General features: G+C 19.7%; 1 protein-coding gene across 1 annotated transcript; it reads left to right on the forward strand.

Moving 5' to 3' along the window:
- Window positions 1–4,438: 4,438 nt before the first annotated feature.
- LOC122503387 (sarcoplasmic calcium-binding protein) lies at window positions 4,439–19,302 on the forward strand. The gene is made up of 6 exons (XM_043613897.1): window positions 4,439–4,698; window positions 12,311–12,427; window positions 15,067–15,234; window positions 17,930–18,070; window positions 18,420–18,500; window positions 18,989–19,302. The coding sequence occupies exons 1-6, from the start codon at window positions 4,561–4,563 to the stop codon at window positions 19,133–19,135; spliced, it is 792 nt and encodes a 263-aa protein (XP_043469832.1). The 5' UTR covers window positions 4,439–4,560; the 3' UTR covers window positions 19,136–19,302.
- Window positions 19,303–26,710: the final 7,408 nt, after the last annotated feature.

The raw sequence follows: 26,710 nt of genomic DNA on the forward strand, positions 1-26,710 counted from the left end.
ATTTTATTGAAAATAATTGAAATTTTGCTAAGAATTTTTTTCGAATTCTATTGAAAATATTTCAATTCTCATAGGTAAAGAATTTAATCAAAATTTTTCAAAATAATTCAATTCTTTTTAAAAATTTTATTGAAAATAATTGAAATTTTGCTAAGAATTTTAATTAAAGTTTTTGAAAATAATTAAATTTTTTCGAATTCTATTGAAAATATTTCAATTCTCATAGGTAAAGAATTTAATCAAAATTTTTCAAAATAATTCAATTCTTTTAGAAAATTTTATTGAAAATAATTGAAATTTTGCTAAGAATTTTAATTAAAGTTTTTGAAAAAAAAAGAATTTTTTCGTATTCTATTGAAAATATTTCAATTCTCATAAGTAAAGAATTTAATCAAAATTTTTCAAAATAATTTAATTCTTTCTAAAAATTTTTATTGAAAATAATTGAAATTTTGCTAAGAATTTTAATTAAAGTTTTTGAAAATAATTAAATTTTTTCGAATTCTATTGAAAATATTTCAATTCTCATAGGTAAAGAATTTAATCAAAATTTTTCAAAATAATTCAATTCTTTTTAAAAATTTTATTGAAAATAATTGAAATTTTGCTAAGAATTTTAATTAAAGTTTTTGAAAATAATTAAATTTTTTCGAATTCTATTGAAAATATTTCAATTCTCATAGGTAAAGAATTTAATCAAAATTTTTCAAAATAATTCAATTCTTTTAGAAAATTTTATTGAAAATAATTGAAATTTTGCTAAGAATTTTAATTAAAGTTTTTGAAAAAAAAAGAATTTTTTCGTATTCTATTGAAAATATTTCAATTCTCATAAGTAAAGAATTTAATCAAAATTTTTCAAAATAATTTAATTCTTTCTAAAAATTTTTATTGAAAATAATTGAAATTTTGCTAAGAATTTTAATTAAAGTTTTTGAAAATAATTAAATTTTTTCGAATTCTATTGAAAATATTTCAATTCTCATAGGTAAAGAATTTAATCAAAATTTTTCAAAATAATTCAATTCTTTTTAAAAATTTTATTGAAAATAATTGAAATTTTGCTAAGAATTTTAATTAAAGTTTTTGAAAATAATTGAATTTTTTCGTATTCTATTGAAAATATTTCAATTCTCATAGGTAAAGAATTTAATCAAAATTTTTCAAAATAATTCAATTCTTTTAGAAAATTTTATTGAAAATAATTGAAATTTTGCTAAGAATTTTAATTAAAGTTTTTGAAAATAATTAAATTTTTTCGAATTCTATTGAAAATATTTCAATTCTCATAGGTAAAGAATTTAATCAAAATTTTTCAAAATAATTCAATTCTTTTTAAAAATTTTATTGAAAATAATTGAAATTTTGCTAAGAATTTTAAAGTTTTTGAAAATAATTGAATTTTTTCGTATTCTATTGAAAATATTTCAATTCTCATAGGTAAAGAATTTAATCAAAATGTTTCAAAATAATTCAATTCTTTTTATAAATTTTATTGAAAATAATTGAAATTTTGCTAAGAATTTTAATTAAAGTTTTTGAAAATAATTAAATTTTTTCGAATTCTATTGAAAATATTTCAATTCTCATAGGTAAAAAATTTAATCAAAATTTTTCAAAATAATTCAATTCTTTTTAAAAATTTTATTGAAAATAATTGAAATTTTGCTAAGAATTTTAATTAAAGTTTTTGAAAATAATTAAATTTTTTCGAATTCTATTGAAAATATTTCAATTCTCATAGGTAAAGAATTTAATCAAAATTTTTCAAAATAATTCAATTTTTTTAGAAAATTTTATTGAAAATAATTGAAATTTTGCTAAGAATTTTAATTAAAGTTTTTGAAAATAATTAAATTTTTTTGAATTCTATTGAAAATATTTCAATTCTCATAGGTAAAGAATTTAATCAAAATTTTTCAAAATAATTTAATTCTTTTTAAAAATTTTTATTGAAAATAATTGAAATTTTGCTAAGAATTTTAATTAAAGTTTTTGAAAATAATTAATTTTTTTCGAATTCTATTGAAAATATTTCAATTCTCATAGGTAAAGAATTTAATCAAAATTTTTCAAAATAATTTAATTCTTTTTAAAAATTTTTATTGAAAATAATTGAAATTTTGCTAAGAATTTTAATTAAAGTTTTTGAAAATAATTAAATTTTTTTGAATTCTATTGAAAATATTTCAATTCTCATAGGTAAAGAATTTAATCATAATTTTTCAAAATAATTCAATTCTTTTAGAAAATTTTATTGAAAATAATTGAAATTTTGCTAAGAATTTTAATTAAAGTTTTTGAAAATAATTAAATTTTTTCGAATTCTATTGAAAATATTTCAATTCTCATAGGTAAAGAATTTAATCAAAATTTTTCAAAATAATTCAATTCTTTTTAAAAATTTTATTGAAAATAATTGAAATTTTGCTAGGAATTTTAATTAAAGTTTTTGAAAATAATTAAATTTTTTCGAATTCTATTGAAAATATTTCAATTCTCATAGGTAAAGAATTTAATCAAAATTTTTCAAAATAATTCAATTCTTTTAGAAAATTTTATTGAAAATAATTGAAATTTTGCTAAGAATTTTAATTAAAGTTTTTGAAAATAATTAAATTTTTTCGAATTCTATTGAAAATATTTCAATTCTCATAGGTAAAGAATTTAATCAAAATTTTTCAAAATAATTCACTTCTTTTTATTAATTTTATTGAAAATAATTGAAATTTTGCTAAGAATTTTAATTAAAGTTTTTGAAAATAATTAAATTTTTTCGTATTCTATTGAAAATATTTCAATTCTCATAGGTAAAGAATTTAATCAAAATGTTTCAAAATAATTCAATTCTTTTTATAAATTTTATTGAAAATAATTGAAATTTTGCTAAGAATTTTAATTAAAGTTTTTTAAAATAATTGAATTTTTTCGTATTCTATTGAAAATATTTCAATTCTCATAAGTAAAGAATTTAATCAAAATTTTTCAAAATAATTTAATTCTTTTTAAAAATTTTTATTGAAAATAATTGAAATTTTGCTAAGAATTTTTATTAAAGTTTTTGAAAATAATTAAATTTTTTCGAATTCTATTGAAAATATTTTAATTCTCATAGGTAAAGAATTTAATCAAAATTTTTTAAAATAATTTAATTCTTTTTAAAAATTTTTATTGAAAATAATTGAAATTTTGCTAAGAATTTTAATTAAAGTTTTTGAAAATAATTAAATTTTTTCGAATTCTATTGAAAATATTTCAATTCTCATAGGTAAAGAATTTAATCAAAATTTTTCAAAATAATTCAATTCTTTTAGAAAATTTTATTGAAAATAATTGAAATTTTGCTAAGAATTTTAATTAAAGTTTTTGAAAATAATTAAATTTTTTCGTATTCTATTGAATATATTTTAATTCTCATAGGTAAAGAATTTAATCAAAATGTTTCAAAATAATTCAATTCTTTTTAAAAATTTTATTGAAAATAATTGAAATTTTGCTAAGAATTTTAATTAAAGTTTTTGAAAATAATTGAATTTTTTCGTATTCTATTGAAAATATTTCAATTCTCATAGGTAAAGAATTTAATCAAAATTTTTGAAAATAATTCAATTCTTTTTAAAAATTTTTTTTGAAAATAATTGAATTTTTCCGATTTCTGTTAAAAATATATCAAAGTATTTAATCAAAATTTTTCAAAATAATTCAATTCTTTTGAGAAATTTTATTGCAAATAATTGAATTCCTGTGAAGAATTTCATTAAAGTATTTGAAGACAATAAATAATTATAATTAATTACTAAATTAGTTTAAAATTTAATTTTTTAAATTTTGAATTTGAAATTATTGCAAAATTGAAATTAATATTTGAAAATAAAAAATTTTCTTAATTTACATTAATTAATCATTTTAAAAATTTTATCCTAATTTTTTATAATTTATACAATTTTTATATTTTTAATACTTTTATCATTTTTAATTATTTGTGAAGTAAATTTTATCAAAATGAGTAAAATTGACTTCAAACGTAGTAAAAGTTTCTTAAATATTGTAAAATTATAACAAAAAATAGTAAAATATGATAAAAAAAAATCATATTTCTTCTTTAGTATTCTTTTATTCTAAAAATCATATTATTTTTTTCAGAACTGTTCATGAACACTTTCGGAAGCGGTTCTTTTTCAAAAAAATGACGCAGTTGATGACCCAGCAAAAAAAGATCGTATTTTTTTCAAAACAAAAATTAAAAAATATTCGACGCCAATGTTGGGGACTTATTTACCGCAGAAATGGACACGTGCAAAGAAGCTCGTTACTCGATGGGGTGTATGTATAAACGAGAAATAATAAAAAAAGGAAATGAAAACAAGAAATGAAACCTTAAGCGCCTGCGCTAAAAAGAGCGTCTGTTGTGAGGCGCTCACCATACAAAAGGACCCGGCTTCGTGTGTTTATGTTTAGTTTGAATCGAGCGCTCTTAACGAACGTATTGCAAAGAAAAAAGTGAATTTTTATCGTGAAGAAAGAATTATTTTCTTTTTTGGAATTTTAGCCGAAAAGAAAATGGCAACAGCACTTCTGAGAATGGGACTACGTACAGTAGTCTCGAAAGGTGTTTTTGAAAAAAGATCTATTCCAGCAATTGGAAACGCCCTCATTGATGCTGAGCGGCGTCATGTTCAACAAGAACAAAAATTACAAGTAATTATTAAATTAAAAAAATAATTAATTTTTTAGTTCGTTTATTTTGAATTTGAACTCTAGTTTTTGTTGATGTTTTGCAATTTTCAATCGGTACATTTTTCGCTTTTTTTAATTTGGATCCGTTTTCGTTACGTTTTCGTTTTTTCCCTATTTTTCAAAATTTAAAACACAATTTTAAATTTACAAGTAGCGTATTCTTTGAATTTGCGGAAACTTAATTTGAAAGATTAAAAAAAAATATGTTTTTTGCAACAAAATTTATTTTTTTTTTGCAAAAAAATCCCTTTTAAAAGTAAAAAGAAAATAAATTTTTATTCAAAAGATTTAAAAGAGCAATTTTTGAAAATAAATTCTTTTCGCCTGAAAATAATCGAAGGAAATAAATTTTTATTCTTTAGAAAATAATTCGAATTTTGTTAAAGTTACAAATTTTGGAGAAGAATAAATAAAAATTTTTTTAAATAGTTTCTATTGAAAGGAGAATCATAAATTTTGTTCTGCAAAAATAAATAAAAGAAACTCTCCAGTTGCTTCCTGAATATGCCCTGATTTGTCATCGAAGGATCTAGATATATAAAAGAACTTTTGTCCTTGTAATAATTGTTGAACAACCCGTATTAAAAAAAAAAGTAAATTCAAGGCAGACGAGAAATGCAGAAAAACCTTCGAATAAAGAGGATTAACAATTCAATTGAAATTTTTAAACATTTGCAAAATGGAAATTTTTTCCAATTCGATTTTTTTTCTTTGAAATTTGAATTTTGTTTTTCTAAGAATTAAAATACTTCCTTTATGTAAAAATTACTTTTTCATGTATCTGTGCGAATTTTCTGTTTTTGTTACGTGGGAAGTTCAAGGCGAACAACTGTAGTTTCTACGATAGCAAAAGGCCAACGATCCCATGTTATATAAATAGAAAATTGCATCCCTAATTTATTTTTGCACTAAAATTATATATCATTTAATGAATATGTATTCCTGTCCGGCTTGTCTGACTTTCAAAGTTCAACTTTTGCCCGTCAATTGTAAATTCCATGTATTCAAATGCAATTATTTTTTTCAAGTGCAATTTTCGAAGAATTAAATGCAAAATCAGTTTCAGAATTTAATTTTTTCTTTTCTTTTGGTTCGAATGTCCTTTAAATTTCGAATTTACGCGTCAATGTATCAATTTTCGAATCTTTTTTCTAAATTCGATTTGTGAAAATAAATATCTCGTGTCATTGACTCCAAAAATCTGAATTATTTTTTCGAGTGAATTAATTAATTTTAATTTTAATTAAAATTAATTAATTTTAAAAAAGAGTTTCTGTATTTATCTGCAAACTAATCGAAATCACTGGAACGTTCCGCTAGACTTCTTCTTCTTTCATAACGCGAAGCGAAAATGATAAATAGTTCACAAAGTCCAACAGTGGCTGTAGCAACCGGTCGAGCTGGTTTCAAATTAGGACAAAATCAAAAATCAAGTTTTTAAAAAGTCGAATACAATGAAATGTTTTGGTCCGCATTAATAATAATAACAAAAAAATATACCGTTATCTTTAAAAAAAAAAACAAAAATTGATTAGGAATAATTGATCAATTGTGAAAATCTCGAACATCTTGTCTGAGAAGAACTTTAATTTCTAGATTAGATTAAAAAATAAAATATTGCAAAAAGTACTTCGCCATTTCAAGTGCAGAAAGGGTGTACGTGCCAACTTGCAGGCATGGAATGTTCTATATACATATATATATATTTTCCCTTTGTATGGGAAAATAAAGACAAAGAGCGTCTAGAGTTTCGCGTGTCGGATATTGCTCGTTATATAATGTTGTGCTATCAATCAAGTCCCTCTTGGGCCCTTTCGAATTTTTAATTCAAGGCCATAAAGTCCTTTTCCTAGAAATTTAGGCAAAAAAAACAATTTTTTTACTTCCCCTTGCAGACTCGAATATTACGTAAAATTCTTAGTTTGACGAAATTATTTAAGAAAAATTTGCAAGAAAAAGAAAGAAAAAAATTGTGGCTAACTAGAAAAAAATTAATAAGTCAATTTTTTCATTAATTAAAAAAATGGGAAAGAAAAATTGCAATGAAACGGAAAATAACGAAAAAATGTGACTAATTAAAAAAGCGAGTTGTAAATAGAATAGTAAATAAAATGTAAATGTAAATAAATACTTAAATTTTGTAAATTCGAATTTTATAAACTTAATTTGGTAAAAAAATGAATTTATTTCATTTTTTTTACCAAATTGAGTTTAAAATTCAAATTTTTAAACTTATTTTAAACTTATTCGAATATAAGTTAAATAAATAATAAAAATTTAGGTAAATAAAATTAAAATTAAAATAATTCAGAAGTAAATAAACAAATGACGAAAATTTAAAAAAATGAACACTAAAATACATAATGAAAAAATAAAAATACTAATGAAAATATAAACAAATAAATAAAGAAGTAAATATACAAAAATAATAGAAATGTAACTAAATAAACAAAAAGTAAATAAAGTTTATAAATTCGAATTCCGAACTCAACTTGATAAAAAAGTAAAATTTGATTTTTTTGCGCTTTATTTATAGAAACCTAGTAAAAAAGTAAATAAATACAGAAATTTTGTAAATTTCAATTTTGAACTTAACTTCTGGTAAAAGAAAAGAAATTTGATTTTTTTGTTCCTTATTCATAGAAAAAAGTAAATAATAAAAATTTTAGGTAAATAATTGAATTAGAAAGTGAATAAACAAATAACCAAAGTGTAAATAAATGAGTAAAAAAATAAATAGACAATTAATGAAAATTTAGACAAATAAAAAAGTAAATAAATAAATAATTAAAATGTAACTAAATAAAAAAGTAAATAAATACTGAAATTTTGTAAATTCGAATTCCGAACTTGATAAAAAAAGAAATTTGTTTTTTTTTTGCGCTTTAATCATAGAAAAAAGTAAATAATATAAATTGTAGGTAAATAAATAAATTAGGAAGTAAACAAAAAAATAACGAAAATGTAAATAGAAATAAAAAATAGAAATAAATTTACAAATAATTAAAATCTGAATAAAAAAGTAAATAAATACTGAAATTTAATTTTGTAAATTCGAATTTCGAACTTGATAAAAAAAGAAATTTGTTTTTTTTGCGCTTTAATCATAGAAAAAAGTAAATAATAAAAAAAATAATAAAATAATTGAATTTTTGCAAATATTTTACTATCTAAAAAAATAATTGAATTATTTCGAAGGATTTATTAAAATTTTTGAAAATAATTGAATTCTTTCGTAAAATTGTATTAAAATTTTGTCGAAAATAAATGAATTTTGGCGAAGAATTTTACTATTTATAAAAATAATTGAATTCTTGCAAAGAATTATATAAAAATTCTTGAAAATGTAAACAATAATAATTAATTTTTTACTTAATGAGTGAATTTTCAATTTTTTTATTATGAAATTATTTAAAAATTCATGTTTGTAAATAAAAAATTATATAATTTGCATGACAATAATAAATTGAATATCTCGTTCCGCGCGTAACGTTTGCTTGTATAAATAAATAAAGAAGTAAAAAAATAAATAATAAAAAAGTAAATAATTACCTACTAAAATTTTGTAAATTTAAATTTTGAATTCAAATTTCCGTAAAGAAAAAAAATAAAAATAGTTTTTTTGCGCTTTATTCTTTACAGAAAAAAACAAATAAAAAAAATTGTAGGTAAATAAACAAATTAGGAACTAAACAGACAAATAACGAAAATGGAAGTAAATATGTAAAAAAAATAAATTTACAAATAATGAAAATATTAACTAATAAAAGAAATAAATGAACAATAAAAATGCAAATGATTATTAAAACATAAAAAATGCAAATTTAAAACTTAAAGTTATTGCTGGTAAAAAAGAAAAGAAAATTCTTCTTTGTTCTTGTAATATTTTTTCTCAGAAAAAAATGTGTGCTGTTGATTTATTTTCTTTCACTTTTAAAAGTAATTTAAAATAATTTTATTGACTTTTTTCTGCGTTTCTCTGCAAAAAGAAAAAAAAAAGAAAAAAAAAAAGTAGGCGCACTAAGTACCGTTTCGTTCATTGGCCTCGAGTTTTGTGTTATGTTTACCAATGAAGACTCTATCGGTTGATTACAGGTGAATAACGTGACACATTTATTTCCTTGCAGATTTTTAGTCGAGTGTTTTGTATAGAGTGGGATGCAGCTGTTTATAATTTGATAATGTATCATCACACTTGTATTGTGTTTATTTGTTAAGTGGCGAGCGAATTGCAAAATTCTTATCTCTGGACAAAACATATTTTATATAATTCAAATAGGGAAAAACGAGAAATTGTTTTTTTCATTTTATATTATTATTGTTATGTTATAGAGTATATAATAAAACTATAATAAAAAATGAAAAAAATATTTCTTGAATTTTTTTAAATAAAAAGTTAATAAACTCCAAAATTTAAAAAAACTCAAAAATTCAATTATTTTTAAAAAATTTAATAAAATTCTTTATAAATTTGGAAAATTATAATAAAATTGTTCATAGAATACAATTATTTTCGTAAAATATAACATTCTTCCTAGGAAAACAATTATTATTGTCAAACATTTTAGTAACAATCTTCGAAACAATTCAATTATTTCCGTAAAAAATAAAATTTTTCGAAGCATTTCAATTATTTAAGAAATTTTAATAAAATTCTTCCCCAGAATTCAATTCTTTTCAAAAATAAACATTTTCAATTATTTTCCATTTTTTCAATGAAATTTCTCGATGGAATTTAATTATTTTCAAAAAATTCTTAAAAATTCTGAAAAAATCAATTATTTAAAAAAATTTGAATAAAATTCTTCACAGGAAATTAATTAATTTCCTAAATAATAATATTTTTCTCCGGAATTCAATTATTTCCACAAATAAAATTCTTTACAGGAATTCAATTCTTTAACAACATTTTTAATAAAATTCGTTGCGAGAATTCAATTATTTTCATAAAGAACAAAACTTATCGCAGAATTTCAATAATTTTTTATACAATTTTAAATAAAATGATGAAAAATTGCATTTTTTCTTAAAATTTTTTTTTAAATTCGCCGAATAGGAAGAAATCTATTATTTTTTAAAATTTTGATAAAATTCTTTATAAAAATTCAATTTTAAGAAATATTCAATTAGTTTATAAACGATTTATTTTTGTTTTTGTATTTAAATAATTGAATTCTCGAATAATTTTCTAAGAAAAATATTGATTAAAAAATTAATTTCATTAAAATTTTTAAATTATATTTTCACAGTAAATCATTTTTTTGAAAAAATTTAATCAAATTCTTCGTCAGAATTCAATTATTTTCAAATTTTTTAATTAATATTCTGGTTGAAATGTAATTATTTTCAAAAAGTTTTCAATAAATTCTGAAAAATTCAATTATTTAAAAAAATTTGAATAAAATTTTTCAGAGGAAATAATAATATTTTTCTCCGGAATTCAATTATTTTCACAAATAAAATTCTTCACAGGAATTCAATTCTTTAACAAAAAATTTTAATAAAATTCGTTACAAGAATTCAATTATTTTCTTAAATAGCAAAATTTATCGCAGAATTTCAATTATTTTTCATACAATTTGTAAAAAAATCATAGAAAATTACATTTATTTTTATTTTTTTTAAATTCACCGATAAAAATCTATTATTTTTAAAAATTTTGATCAAATTCTCAAAAAAATTCAATTTTAAGAAATATTCCAAATAGTTAATAAATTATTTATTTTTGTATTTAAATAATTGAATTCTCGAAAAATTTTCTAATAAAAATTGAAATTAAAAAATGAATTTTACAATTTTTAAATTATAATTGAGTATTAAAAGCCTATAACGTGAGTTTTTAGAAAAAATTGTATTTTTGAAAAGGTTCCAAATTAAAATAATTGGAAAACTGATTTTTCATTTTTTTAACTAACAATTTTGTAGATTTAATTTTTATGAAAAAATTTAATTGAATTTGATTTTTCAAATTATTTGAAGGTTTTGTTTGAATTTGAAAATCTTAATTTTTATAGAAAAATAATAATGATTAAATATTTATTGAAAAAAGAAGTTATTGATGTTTTCGAATAAATTTACAATTAAAGGAATTCGTAAATTATTAATGTAACATAGAACCTTTTGAGTATCTAATTATTTTTGGAGTAAATCAGAATATTTTTCAGGGTCAGGGCAAAAAAGTCAAAATTTTGTCTGGAAATCAGGAAAAAATTAGAGAAAAAGAAAATTAAATTTTTGTGTCAACCCTAAAAAATAACAATAAAAATAATTTAGAAAAAATTAGACCCAAAATAGAAAGAAATAAAAATTAAAAAAAATATAAATGAATGAAATTTTAATGCGCAATTGAAAGAGTAGAAGAATAATTGAATTTAAACAAAAAAAAATATGGTGCGTAGTTTTCTTTTTAGTCGAGGGTCCCTACTGGAAGAGGGACAAAAGAATGTTTGCAATTTTTGAAGGGATCGATTTTTTAACACACAGCTGCTAACGCACTGTCCCTGTTGAGAGATTATGTTATATGTTAAGTCGCAAAAGCTCGACGGGAACAAGTACATCGGGTGAATGCACTGCATTGAACTACCTGTGTGTCTTACTTTCACAATTATGTAAAAAATGCTGACACATAACGAAAATGAAAAAATCGCTTCTGATTAAGTCTAGATGAAGCAATTTTATTATCGTAAATATGACAAAGTCAGAGCATTTAAATCTAATATGCGGAAAAAATTTACACAAGAAAATTTTACTACTCTCATAGTCCGATATTCTATTATTTCTAAAAATTTATTGAAAATTTATGTAAATATTTGTATTTTCATTTTTTTTCATTCAACAATATCAACAGATTAAAAAATTGTTCTTTATAATAAAATAGTAAAATTTATTGCGAAAAAATTGAAATTTACTTTTTTTACAAAAGTAAATTTTACTCGAATTTCAATTTTTTACAGAAGTAAAGTTTACTCGAATTTAAATTTTTTACAGAAGTAAATTTTACTCGAATTTAAATTTCTTACAGAAGTAAAAATTTTTCTCGAATTTAAATTTTTTATTTTAGTAAAATTTACTCCGAAAGAAGTAGAATTTCCTAGAAAAAAATAAAAATCTTTAAAAAATGGAAAAAAAATTGCTCCAAAAATGCAAAGAAATTTCCCAAAAAATAAAAATTTACTGCTCTTTGAATTAAATTCATTGTACCGTTTGTAAAAAAGTAAAACAATTATTTCTTTTCTATTTACAACTTTAGTTCTCATAATAAATATTTAAATATAATTTAATTAAGTATTAGTTTATTAAATTATTTATTTTTCTGCTGTAACATTTTTTTTTACTCAAAAAGAAATTTTACTAAAGAGAGAAAATTTTTTTACTAGAAATGAGAAATCAAATTTATCCAGAAAAATAAATAATTTAATAAATAAATTTACATTTAATTTATTAAATTGTTTATTTTTCCAGTGCAAAATTTTTTTATTGAAAGAGAAATTTTTCTAAAGAGAAAAAAAAATTTTTTACTAAAAATAAATTATCAAATTTACAAAAATTAATATTTTAAATCTTTATTTTTCAGTTTGCTGTAGCAAAACATTACATGAGCAGCAAGAGGAACGTTCATCATTCCAGAGCTACAGCATCATTGGACGAAGAATCCGACAGTGACAGCGATAGTGATGATGAACAAGAAAGGGTAGGTCACAATGTCAAGATTAGTCCACAAAAATTAACGATAACAATAATTACAATTTCTGAGAAAATTTATTTAAAAAAATATTTTTTTTTCTCATTCTTTTGTGTTTCTAACAAAAAAGTTATTTTTCAAATTCAAATTTTTGAGAAACAAGTAAATTCCGATTTATTATTAATAATTATTAATATTATTTGATTAATTAATTAATTTAAGATTAATATTATTTAAATATTATTTATTCATCATTATTACAATTAATTAAATAAAAGTAAAATCCATTTCAATAATTTATCAAAAATTTTGAAAATAATTGAATTACAGAAAAAAATTTTATTTCTTTATGAAAAGAATCGAATTCTTCCAAAAGAATTTTATTAAAATTGTACTCAAAAAAAATTTAATTCTTGGCAAGAATTTAATTAAAATTTTTAAAAATAATAATCCATTTCAATGATTCATCAAAAATTTTGAAAATAATTGAATTCAAGCAAAAAATTTTATTATTTATGAAAAGAATCGAATTCTCCCACAAAGAATTTTATTAAAATTGTACTGGAAAAATTTAATTCTTAGCAAAAATTTAATTAAAATTTTTGAAAATAATTAAATTGTTTTGAAGAATTTATGTGAATTTTTTTAAAAATAATGTTTTTTAATCATTTTTATTAAAAATGTTGAAAATTATTGATCAGAATTTTTGAAAATAATTAAATTTTTTGGAAGAATTTTATTAAAAATTTTGAAAATAATTGAAAGTATAGGTAATCGAATAATTTTATTAAAATGTATTAAAATAATTAATTTTTCTTAAGAATTTTATAAAAACTGTTGAAAATAATCGAATTCAATTAATATTTTTAAAAATAATTGTATTTTTTCTAGAAATTTTATTAAAATTGTTTTTAAAATAATTGAATTCCTCCGAGGAATTTTACGTTTTATGAAAATAAATGAATTCTTACAAAGAATGTTATTATTTTTGAGAATAATTGAATTGTTTTGAAGAATTTTTGAAAATAATTGAATGTTTTGAAAGAATTTTATTAAAAATTTTGAAAATAAATGAATTTTAAATCGAAATGTTATTAAAAAATTATTTTTATCGACAAAAATTTTTTCAAAAATTACTGACTGTATTTAAAATCGGAAACGTATATTAAAAATTTTAGAACTTTATAAATTATTTCTGAAGGGGAAGATACACGAATACTTTTAACTTTATCATGAAAATATTTTAAATATTCCATAGAATTATTTTTATCGTAATTTTTGTTTCGAAGAAGTAAATGGGCATAAATTAAAATTGATCAGAAATATTTTGACCCTTGTTGAATTTTTATTTTTCTAAAATTTGATAGATTTTGATTTGAAATTCATGTGTAATTATTTGTAGAAAATATGTTTTCATATATAAAAAAAAAAAATTCCGAATGAAATATTTGATTTTTCATAATTATTTTGAAAGCGTTTTTTAAAAATTGTTTTTAAACAAAAAATTCTAAAAATACTATTGAGTTATTAAATTTTTTTTATTCGTAAATTTATTTGTTTATTTTTCTAACAAATTTCAAATCGTAATTTTTATTTCAAGTAATTTTTTTTCTATTTATAACTTTAATTTTCATAAAAATTGAAATTGAATTTGTTTATTATCACTTATTTTTCTTGTGTAAAATTTTTAATGTTTTATTTTAATTTTTCAGAATTTTTCACGAAACAATTGTCAATTCATTTTAAATATTCAATTTAAATATTCGATTTTAAACAATTCAATTCATTTCAACATTTTATTATTTTTCTTTAATTTATTTTAATATTTTAACATTTTTAATTTAATAAAATTAATTCTAATAATTAAATTTATTAAATATTCTTTTTATTTTTTATATAAAAATAAAATAATATTAATAATAATACAAATAATAATAAAAATTCTGATAAAAATAATAACAATACAAAATATCTTCTTACTTAATTTTTCAGGAACTAAATTATAAATTGCATGATAAGATAAATGAAATTCGATTTTATCAAAATAAAAGCTGTCTGTCTGATTTTAATTATAAATTGGCAAAACGTTCATTTAAATATATTATGTTCCGTTATGTGTCTTTTAGTAAATAAATATTATAATATAAAAATTAGAACGAAAAATGATTTATTCAGTTATTTAAATAATTTATTCTCAAATTAAAAGTTGATAAATATTTATAGAAGTTTAAATTTTCAGTTAGACTATTTAATAAATCATGAGAAATAAATTCCGGTGAAAATAAGTCTTGTATTAATTGTTGTAAATCATTTTTGGATCAACATATTGTTTTATTTTGCACTTTGTACTTTTTTTTATTATTCACAGTGCTTAAATATTGTAAAGAAGAAAATCCTGTACTCGTAAAGTGTGCGACTAATATAAGAACTTAGATAATCGTTCCAATTATCTTTTCATGTCAAGGCTGCTAAATTTATATTGCAGAACATTTTGTTTAACCGATAAATATTATGTTTACGCTGACTTGAAAATATTTTGAATTTTTGTGAATGGCGAAAAATAACAATGATAAATGTATGTGTTTTTTTTGGAATGTTGGAAAAGAAAATTTTATTTTATTATGTTAACTATTTTTTTTTCTTTCTAGACTGAATCAAATTTCTGGAGAAGAAAGATGAGGACGCTTCATAGTCACTTGGATGTCAATAAAGACGGCGTTATTAGTTACGACGACTTTATGCTGCTTGGAGAAAGATTTGCGAATCTGGGACATTTGACGAATGAGGAGAAAAAGGAATTCCAACATGTTCTTAATGTAAGAAGATTTTTTACACTTCTTGTAAATGGAAAAAAATTTCTTCTTTTTTGGACGTCAGTCTAAAACACGTTTGAAAGAAGAAAAAATAATTTCTCTCCGGAAAACAATTCGATTTCTTGCTTAGAAATTTCTTTTTCTAAATTATAAAATTAAATACCTAATCTGATCAATTTCATGAGCAGTAATTATTGATCAAGAAATTATATATTTTATATACAATAAAAATTGAAAAATATAAAAAATATTTTTCAACTAAATAAGAATTTTAATAGAAAAATATTTTTTCTTCTAAAATTGCTGACTATGAACTTTGTAAATTTTAAAAACATTTCTTATGGGAGTGAAATCCGTAACGTTTTTGAAAGCAAAAACAAAAAAATAATTCAAAAAATTTATTTTATTTTAGCATTAAATTCATGTTATATTTTAGCACTTTTCTTCTAAGTAAAAATTGTATTCAATATCTAGTATTTTCAAAAAATTTCGCAAAAGAGTTCAATTATTTGAAAAAAAATTGATGAAATTTATCAAAAAATTCAATTATTTTCATAAATAATAAAATTTCTACAGGAATTCAATTAATTTAGAATAACATTTTCAAAAAAATTTCGAGAAAATCAATTATTTAACAAAAATATTATTATTATTATTCTTTACAATAATTCAATTAATTTCACTAATAATAACATTTTTCATGGAAATTCAATTTTTTAAAAAAATGTTTGATAAAATTCTAAGCAAGAATTCAATTATTCATAAATTTACAAAATTTTTCACAGAAATTAAATTTTTTTAAAACATATTAATAAAATTTTTCGCAATAATTCAATTATTTTCATAAATAATAAATTTCTTCCCAGGAATTCAATTATTTTTGAAAATTTTAATGAAATTCTTTGAAAATATTCAATTATTTTCATAAATAATAAAATTCATCGCATAAATTCAATTATTTTTGAAAATTTTAATTAAATTCTTTGAAACTATTTTATTATTTTCATAAATAATAAAATTCCTCGCAGGATTTCAATTATTTTAAATACAATTTTACAGGAATTGCTCAAAAAATGCAATTATTCTTACAAATTTAATTTCAATTTCTCGAAAAAATCAATTATTTAAAAAAATGTTTTTTAAAATTCTTTGGAAGAATTCAATTATTTACAAAAACATTAAAATTTTTCACAGGAATTCAATTATTTTTATAAATAACAATATTCATCACAAGTAATAATTTTTTTTTGAAATTCAATTATTTTCAAAAATTTTTATAAAATCGTTCGCAAGCATTCAATTATTTTCCTAAATAATAAATGCTTTTTAGGAATTCAATTATTTTCAAAAAGATTTAATAATAAAATTCCACACAGATATTCAATTGTTCTCAAAAATTTTAATAAAATTTTTTGTAAAATTTAATTATTTTTAAAAACTTTTTGCAGTTCAATGTTTTTTAATATCTACTATTTTCATAAACTTTTCCAAACAGAATTCAAGTGTTTAAACGTTTTTTATTAAATCTTTGTAAGAATTTAATTCTTTTCATAAATAATAAAAATTTCTCAGGAATTCAATTATTTAAAATAGAATTTGCATAAAATTAGTCAACAGAAGTCAATTATTTAAAATTTTTTATAAAATTCGTCGCAAGAATTAAATTATTTTTATAAATATTAAAATTCTTTGATGAATAACTAAATTCGTTGCAGGAATTCAATTTATTAGCAGGATAAGTAAGAAGGAAATATTTTTTATGAAAATTAAGTCTGTAAGAAGTCTAAAAATGTAAATTTTAATTTACTTTCTTCGAAGATGATTGAATCATAAAAAATTATGATAGAACAAGTCTAAGAAATATCTTTTCAAAAATATTGTAATGTAATTTTTCGAAAATAATTGAATTTCTGAAAAGAATTTTTTAATAAATTAAAAAAGAAAACTAATTAATTTTTTTAAGAATATTAAAAATTTTGAACATGAATAATTTCTCTAAAATATTAAAAATAATTCTAAAAATGTTAATCTTATTATTTTTGGTATGATTTTGAATTTCCGGAAATATGTAATTTAAAATATTGAAAATAATTGAATTTTAATAAATAAGTATGAAAAAAATATAAAAAAATTCTAAGGAAGTTACTTTTTTTTAAAATTTTTAATTATAATTTTTAGAAGCTAATTTTCATTTTTAAAATTTACACTTAAAGATTTTTTATTAAAATTTTTGAGAATTCAATTATTTTCAAAACTTGGAAAATAAAATTCTTCAAAAGTCGATTTTCAAAAATTGTAATAAAATACTTGAAACAAATCAATTATTTTCAATTAAATTTTACAAAATTTCAATTATTCAAAAGTTTTTTAATTGTATATTTCGAAAATTTAATTAGAAAAATTATTCAAAAATAATTATTGAAAGATTTGTCTAAAGTTATTTTTCACTTTATAAAAACCGAAATAAAATGCATTTTTTTTTACTAAAAATGTGGTATTTTCTTGCAATATTTGGAAGAAAAGTTGAAAAATTCGCAATTTTTAAAAATAAATCGAAAAAAGTCGCATTTTTTAAAAATTGTCGAAAAAAGTAAAAAAAATCATAATATCCGAGGTCTGCCATTTTAATTATTTTTGTATATTGGTTGAAATGATTTTTAAAAATAATTGTATTAAATTGTCATTTATTTTGTTTTAGGAAATATGGGAAGAACAGTGGGGAGAAATAAGTCCTTATAATCTCATTGGTGTGGAACAATACCTCGAAAGAATGCACCACGTTCTTGAGGATGAATCTTTGAAAAAGAAATGTCACAACTTCCTTCCTTTCCTCTTTAAAGTAAGCCACATTATTTAAAGTACAAATAATTTTTCGAAAAATTTTAATTCATTGTAAAAATAAAAATTATAATTTTTACAATTAAACGGATCAATTTTAATTTCTAAAATGAAAGTTTCTCTACATGAAGTATTTTTAAAAAATACGAGTATAATTAAATACCTAATAGTAAATTCATTCAATAATATCAATTTAATTTAGAATTTAATTAAATAATCGTACTAATTAAAGAATGGTAATTTAATTAAATAATAGTAATTTTATTAAACAATATCAATTTTATGAATGAAATAATAATTAAATGATTGAATGAATGAAATAAATATATTGAATTTACATTTTGTTTTAGGCTGTTGACAGAAACAACAATGGCGAAATATCAGTACAAGAATATCAATTATTCTTCGAGTGTCTTGGACTCTCACATGATGTAAGAACAAATTATCTTTTGTTATTCGTTGCATTGTTTGAATTTGAATAAATAACTGTCTGAATAATAATACATGAGCAATTTAGAAGATATTAATTGTAAATTAATTATTAAAATTAACGAATTAGCGGTGAATCAATTATTAAAATTAGTAAATTACTTAACAACAATTAATTATTTAAAATTATAAATTATTAATAAATTAATCATCAGTAAATTAATTGTTAAACTTACTAAAGTAATCAACAGTAAATTTATTCGTAAAATCAAAAAATTAACTAGCAGTAAATTAAAAATACTAAATACTAAATATTTAAAAATATTAATTGTAAATATATTAATTATAAAATATTAAATTATTTAAAAATATTAAATTATAAAATACTAAATATTTAAAAATATTAATTCTAAAAATTTTTTATTAATTTTAAATTGTAAAAAAAATGAAAATTAAAAATAGGTTTCAATTTCAAAATTTTAATTTCCAGGACGCTGTAATAGCTTTCAGTCACATTGACCAAGACGACGATGGAAAAATCAACTTGAAAGAATTCGTGAAACATGGACGTGAATTTATCGTATCTCATGATCATTCAAAACCCAGCAAGTATTTTTGGGGACCACTAGATGACTGAAGAAATTTACATTCTTTTATATAAGAAAAAAAATTGTGATATTTACATTTACGTATAATTATACCACACCTGATTTCGAATGTAGTCCATTAGCTATGTAAGGTAGTTCTAAGTTATTTGTAGGCGATTTTTTTATACAAAACACTCAAATAAACGACTGAAAATCATCTTTTTTTCGAATTTATTATCACCAAATAAAACCAAATGTTAGGTGCTGAACGCTGAATTCAATTTATTGTGCACATTTCAATTTTTTTTTATTTTTATAAATATCTACTTCAATGTCTGAATAATTTCAGATTCAAAATAATTAAAATCAGAAAAATATATTCTATTCTTAAAGTTAAAGAATTATAACATTTTTCTTAACAAGCGTTATCTTTTAAAATTAAAAATAATTTACTTTAGAAAATAAAACAATTTTTAAATTTTTCTTGCAAAAATAGTAGCAGAAAACATATTTTCTAATTCTCTGGATTCATAAAAATTAATAAAACTAATTAGAATTAATGACTAATATTTTGAGTTTGAAATAGTTAAGATTTATTAATAAATAAATAGATTTTAAAAAATATTTATTAACATATAAATATTAAATAGTAAAATTTAATAAACTCAAAAGCGAAAAGTCAGTTAAAAAATAAAATTATGAACGAGTTTTATATAAATTCTATAAATTCTATTATTTTTTAGATAAAATAAATATTAATATAAATTATAAATTAAAATATAAATTATATAAAATAAAATATAAATTGAAATATAAAGTTTTAAATTTAATATTATTATAATTATAACTATTATATATTCTGACATAGGGAATTCAGAGAAAAGTCAGGAATTTTTGTGAAAAGTACTGAAAGAAATTAAATTTTTAGAATTCATAAGAAAATTCTGAATTTTTGTGTCTTTTTTGCTTAACTTATAAACTATAAAATTACGATAAATTCTAATACAAAATCATCAATTTCTTCAATTTTCATAAATAAATGAACTTCAAACGGTTTTAATTTTTTGAAATTTTATAAAATTTCAATGTTGAATGAATTTAATTAGAAATTTTAATGAGATTCCCTACCAATTGTCCTAATGAACTTAGATTTTTGAAAAATTTTATTAATTCAAATTCTTCGAAAATTAGTTAAATTTGTCAATATTTATTTAATTACTTATTAAAAATAATGGATTTATAGAAGAATTTATATTCAAAACAATAAAAAAATTGAATTTTGAAGAAGTTACAAATGATTACTGAAATTCAATTATTTTCAAAAGTAATAAAATTCATATCACAAAATTCAATTATGTTCAAAATTTACAAAAAAATTTCGACAAAATCCCAATTATTATCTTTATAAATAAAAAAACTCTTTTTCACAATTTAATTATTTTCAAAAATTTTCCCCAATTCAATGATTTTCAATATCAACTATTTAAATAAAATTTTTCAAAAGAATTCAATTATTTTAAAAAAATTTTGATAAATTTCTACGCAAACATTTCATTATTTTCATAAATAATAAAAATTTCACAGGACTTCAAATATTTACAAATTTTTTATAAGTTTCTTCTTAATAATTCAATTAATTTCTGAAATAATAAAACTCATCGCATAATTTTAATTATTTTTAATACAATTTTAATCAAATTCCTCGAAAAATGAAACTCTTCTAAAAATTTTTATTAAAATTCGTCAAAAGAATTCAATTATTTAAAAACTTGTTAATAAAATTCTTTAGAAGAATTAAATTTGAAGAAACATTCAATTATTCAATAAATAATTTATTTTTTTATTTAAATAATTGAACTCTCGTAGAATTTTCTAATAAAAATTGATTAAAAAATTAATTTCATTTTTATTTTTAAATTAAATTTTCACAGGAAATCATTTTTTTTGAAAAAAATTTAATAAAATTTTTCGTCAAATTTCAATTATTTTTAATTTTTCAATGAAATTTCTCTACGGAATTTAATTATTTTCAAAATTCTGAGAATTTAAATTTTTTAAAAGAAAAATGAATAAAATACTTCACAAGAAATTAATTATTTTTCATAAATATAATAATATTTTTCTCTGGAATTCAATTATTTTCACAAATAAAATTCTTCATAAAAATTTAATTCTTTAAAAAATTTTTTAATAAAACTCGTTACAAGAATTAAATTATTTTCATAAATAACAAAACTTATCGCAGAATTTCAATTATTTTTTATAAAATTTAAATAAAATGATAGAAAATAATATTTTTCTCCGAAATTCATTTATTTTTACAAATAAAATTCTTCACAGGAATTCAATTATTTAAAAACTTGTTAATAAAATTCTTTAGTAGAATTAAATTTGAAGAAACATTTAATTATTCAATAAATAATTTACTTTTTTATTTAAATAATTGAATTCTCGTAGAATTTTCTAATAAAAATTGATTTGAAGATGAATTTTATTTTAAACTAGCCAAACTATCCGCGCGCAAGCGCGCGGGAATGTTGTATGGGGCTGCTTATTTTAAACAATTTAAAAAATTTTAAAGAAATAATTATTATAACCTAACAAAGAGATTTATCTAACTAAAATTCAAATAATTTCACTCAATGGTCTCAATTTAAATAGAATTTACAATACTAGACTTAAACTATGGCTAGAACAATTACAATTAGTATCTGGGTCATCTTTTGCATTGCTTATTTTATAAAGCCATTTTAAATTAAATAGGGGAGAGTAGTCAAGGTTGAATAGGTGGTCAAGGTTGGATAATATGGCGCTTATTTCGTTTTATCACATAGTGACACCAACTTTTTTACAATGTTTAGCAAAAACATTGCATTTTGGTAGAACTTTCCAATAATATAAGAGGAAATCGTCAAATTCGGTAAACAGGAGAAGTTATAGAAAACAGTCAGTACCTGATCCAACCTTGACTACACTCCCCTACTTTTTAAAGAAATAATAATTATTACACACTGAAAAAAGTTTTACTTGAAATAGCGATAAGTTTCTCTAGAATAACGAAAGTATTAATTGAAGCACTGAATAATTTCGCTACTAAAGTGAAATCTGTAGTTCATCCAGCTAAATATTTTTTGCCGTGCATAACGAAAAAAGAATTAAATTAACATCAGATTTTCTAAATTAAAAAAAACGAATTAAAATAGAAATTAATCATTTTACGACTTAACCAAATTCACCCCAGAAATCACTGAATTCGATAATTTAGAAGAAAGTCAGACAAAAGCAGGGTTCCTACAGAATCTGGAAATCATGGAAATCATGGAAATGGTATGGAATTTTTAAAAGGCTTCTGGAAATCAGGGAAATCATGGAAAAGGCCTGTAATTTTTAAAAAATTCTAAATTTTTTCAGTTTTCCATTTTTTCTCTTGAATAAAAATACAAATAATAATAAAGCTAAATGGTATAAAAGAGAAAAAAAATGTTGAATTTTAAGAAATTCAATTTTTCGGATTTTTGATAATTTTTAATAATTTTTTATTTTTTTCCAAAGAGTCGAGACAATTTAATAAGTAAAGTATTTATTAAAAGCACAAAAATAATGAAGCTAAATCCTATAAAAGAGAGGAAAAAATGTTGAATTTTAAGAAAATCGGATTTTTGAATTTTTTCGAATTTTTGATAATTTTAGATTTTTTACCGAAGAGTCGAGACTATTAAATAAGTAAAGTATTTTCCAAAAGCACAAAAATAATGAAGCTAAATTCTATAACAGAGAGGAAAAAATGTTGAATTTTAAGAAAATCAGATTTTTGAATTTTGTCGAATTTTTGATAATTTTAGATTTTTTACTAAAGAGTCGAGACTATTAAATAAGTAAAGTATTTTCCAAAAGCACAAAAATAATGAAGCTAAATTCTATAAAAGAGAGGAAAAAATGTTGAATTTTAAGAAATTCGGATTTTTGAATTTTTGATAATTTTCATTAATTTTAGATTTTTTAATAAAGAGTCGAGACAATTTAATAAGTAAAGTATTTTCCAAAAGCACAAAAATAATGAAGCTAAATCCTATAAAAGAGAGGAAAAAATGTTGAATTTAAAGAAAATCGGATTTTTGAATTTTTTCGAATTTTTGATAATTTTAGATTTTTTACCAAAGAGTCGAGACTATTAAATAAGTAAAGTATTTTCCAAAAGCACAAAAATAATGAAGCTAAATTCTATAACAGAGAGGAAAAAATGTTGAATTTTAAAAAAATCGGATTTTTGAATTTTTTCGAATTTTTTATAATTTTAGGTTTTTTAATAAAGAGTCGAGACAATTTAATAAGTAAAGTATTTTCCAAAAGCACAAAAATAATGAAGCTAAATCCTATAAAAGAGAGGAAAAAATATTGAATTTTAAGAAAATCGGATTTTTGAATTTTTTCGAATTTTTGATAATTTTAAATTTTTTACCAAAGAGTCGAGACAATTTAATAAGTAAAGTATTTTCCAAAAGCACGAAAATAATGAAGCTAAATCCTATAAAAGAGAGGAAAAAATGTTGAATTTTAAGAATATCGGATTTTTGAATTTTTTCGAATTTTTGATAATTTTAGATTTTTTACCAAAGAGTCGAGACAATTTAATAAGTAAAGTATTTTCCAAAAGCACAAAAATAATGAAGCTAAATCCTATAAAAGAGAGGAAAAAATGTTGAATTTTAAGAAAATCGGATTTTTGAATTTTGTCGAATTTTTGATAATTTTAGATTTTTTACTAAAGAGTCGAGACTATTAAATAAGTAAAGTATTTTCCAAAAGCACAAAAATAATGAAGCTAAATTCTATAAAAGAGAGGAAAAAATGTTGAATTTTAAGAAATTCGGATTTTTGAATTTTTGATAATTTTCATTAATTTTAGATTTTTTACCAAAGAGTCGAGACTATTAAATAAGTAAAGTATTTTCCAAAAGCACAAAAATAATGAAGCTAAATCTTATAAAAGAGAGGAAAAAATGTTGAATTTTAGGAAATCAGATTTTTGAATTTTTTCGAATTTTTGATAATTTTAGATTTTTTACCAAAGAGTCGAGACTATTAAATAAGTAAAGTATTTTCTAAAAGCACAAAAATAATGAAGCTAAATCCCATAAAAGAGAAGAAAAAATGTTAAATTTTAAGAAAATCGGATTTTTGAATTTTTTCGAATTTTTGATAATTTTAGATTTTTTACCAAAGAGTCGAGAGTATTAAATAAGTAAAGTATTTTCCAAAAGCACAAAAATAATGAAGCTAAATCCCATAAAAGAGAAGAAAAAATGTTGAATTTTAAGAAATTCGGATTTTTGAATTTTTGATAATTTTCATTAATTTTAGATTTTTTAATAAAGAGTCGAGACAATTTAATAAGTAAAGTATTTTCCAAAAGCACAAAAATAATGAAGCTAAATCCTATAAAAGAGAGGAAAAAATATTGAATTTTAAGAAAATCGGATTTTTGAATTTTTTCGAATTTTTGATAATTTTAGATTTTTTACCGAAGAGTCGAGACAATTTAATAAGTAAAGTATTTTCCAAAAGCACAAAAATAATGAAGCTAAATCCTATAAAAGAGAGGAAAAAATGTTGAATTTTAAGAAAATCGGATTTTTGAATTTTTTCGAATTTTTGATAATTTTAGATTTTTTACCAGAGAGTCGAGACTATTAAATAAGTAAAGTATTTTCCAAAAGCACAAAAATAATGAAGCTAAATTCTATAACAGAGAGGAAAAAATGTTGAATTTTAAGAAAATCGGATTTTTGAATTTTTTCGAATTTTTGATAATTTTAGATTTTTTACCAAAGAGTCGAGACTATTAAATAAGTAAAGTATTTTCCAAAAGCACAAAAATAATGAAGCTAAATTCTATAAAAGAGAGGAAAAAATGTTGAATTTTAAGAAATTCGGATTTTTGAATTTTTGATAATTTTCATTAATTTTAGATTTTTTAATAAAGAGTCGAGACAATTTAATAAGTAAAGTATTTTCCAAAAGCACAAAAATAATGAAGCTAAATCCTATAAAAGAGAGGAAAAAATGTTGAATTTTAAGAAAATCGGATTTTTGAATTTTTTCGAATTTTTGATAATTTTAGATTTTTTACCAGAGAGTCGAGACTATTAAATAAGTAAAGTATTTTCCAAAAGCACAAAAATAATGAAGCTAAATTCTATAACAGAGAGGAAAAAATGTTGAATTTTAAGAAAATCAGATTTTTGAATTTTTTCGAATTTTTGATAATTTTAGATTTTTTACCAAAGAGTCGAGACTATTAAATAAGTAAAGTATTTTCTAAAAGCACAAAAATAATGAAGCTAAATCCCATAAAAGAGAGGAAAAAATGTTGAATTTTAAGAAAATCGGATTTTTGAATTTTTTCGAATTTTTGATAATTTTAGATTTTTTACCAAAGAGTCGAGACTATTAAATAAGTAAAATATTTTCCAAAAGCACAAAAATAATGAAGCTAAATTCTATAACAGAGAGGAAAAAATGTTGAATTTTAAGAAAATCAGATTTTTGAATTTTTTCGAATTTTTGATAATTTTAGATTTTTTACCAAAGAGTCGAGACTATTAAATAAGTAAAGTATTTTCTAAAAGCACAAAAATAATGAAGCTAAATTCCATAAAAGAGAAGAAAAAATGTTGAATTTTAAGAAAATCGGATTTTTGAATTTTTTCGAATTTTTGATAATTTTAGATTTTTTACCAAAGAGTCGAGAGTATTAAGTAAGTATAGTATTTTCCAAAAGCACAAAAATAATGAAGCTTAATTCTATAAAAGAAAGGAAAAAATGTTGAATTTTAAGAAATTCGGATTTTTGAATTTTTGATAATTTTCATTAATTTTAGATTTTTTAATAAAGAGTCGAGACAATTTAATAAGTAAAGTATTTTCCAAAAGCACAAAAATAATGAAGCTAAATCCTATAAAAGAGAGGAAAAAATGTTGAATTTTAAGAAAATCGGATTTTTGAATTTTTTCGAATTTTTTATAATTTTAGGTTTTTTACCAAAGAGTCGAGAATATTAAGTAAGTATAGTATTTTCCAAAAGCACAAAAATAATGAAGCTAAATTCTATAAAAGAAAGGAAAAAATGTTGAATTTTAAGAAATTCGGATTTTTGAATTTTTGATAATTTTCATTAATTTTAGATTTTTTAATAAAGAGTCGAGACAATTTAATAAGTAAAGTATTTTCCAAAAGCACAAAAATAATGAAGCTAAATTCTATAAAAGAGAGGAAAAAATTTTGAATTTTAAGAAAATCGGATTTTTGAATTTTTTCGAATTTTTGATAATTTTAGATTTTTTACCAAAGAGTCGAGAGTATTAAATAAGTAAAGTATTTTCCAAAAGCACAAAAATAATGAAGCTAAATCCCATAAAAGAGAGAAAAGAATGTTAAATTTTAAGAAATTCGGATTTTTGAATTTTTGATAATTTCCGATAATCTTAGATTTTTTACCAAAGAGTCGAGACAATTTAATAAGTTAAGTATTTTCCACATTAAAAAGTTTGACATTAAAAAATATATAAAAAATGCCAATACTTAACCCACAAAATTAAATTTTCCAAACAAACAAATGAATGCA

This window comes from Leptopilina heterotoma, unplaced genomic scaffold (genome assembly GCF_015476425.1).
Source record: "Leptopilina heterotoma isolate Lh14 unplaced genomic scaffold, ASM1547642v1 Lhet_26, whole genome shotgun sequence".
Lineage (NCBI taxonomy): Eukaryota > Metazoa > Arthropoda > Insecta > Hymenoptera > Figitidae > Leptopilina > Leptopilina heterotoma.

Coding starts and splice junctions, on each gene's coding strand:
- LOC122503387 (XM_043613897.1), top strand. CDS start 4,561: ATGGCAACAGCACTTCTGAGAATGGGACTACGTACAGTAGTCTCGAAA. Junction 4,699..12,310: donor AACAAGAACAAAAATTACAA/GTAATTATTAAA, acceptor TTTATTTTTCAG/TTTGCTGTAGCAAAACATTA. Junction 18,501..18,988: donor GTCTTGGACTCTCACATGAT/GTAAGAACAAAT, acceptor TTTAATTTCCAG/GACGCTGTAATAGCTTTCAG.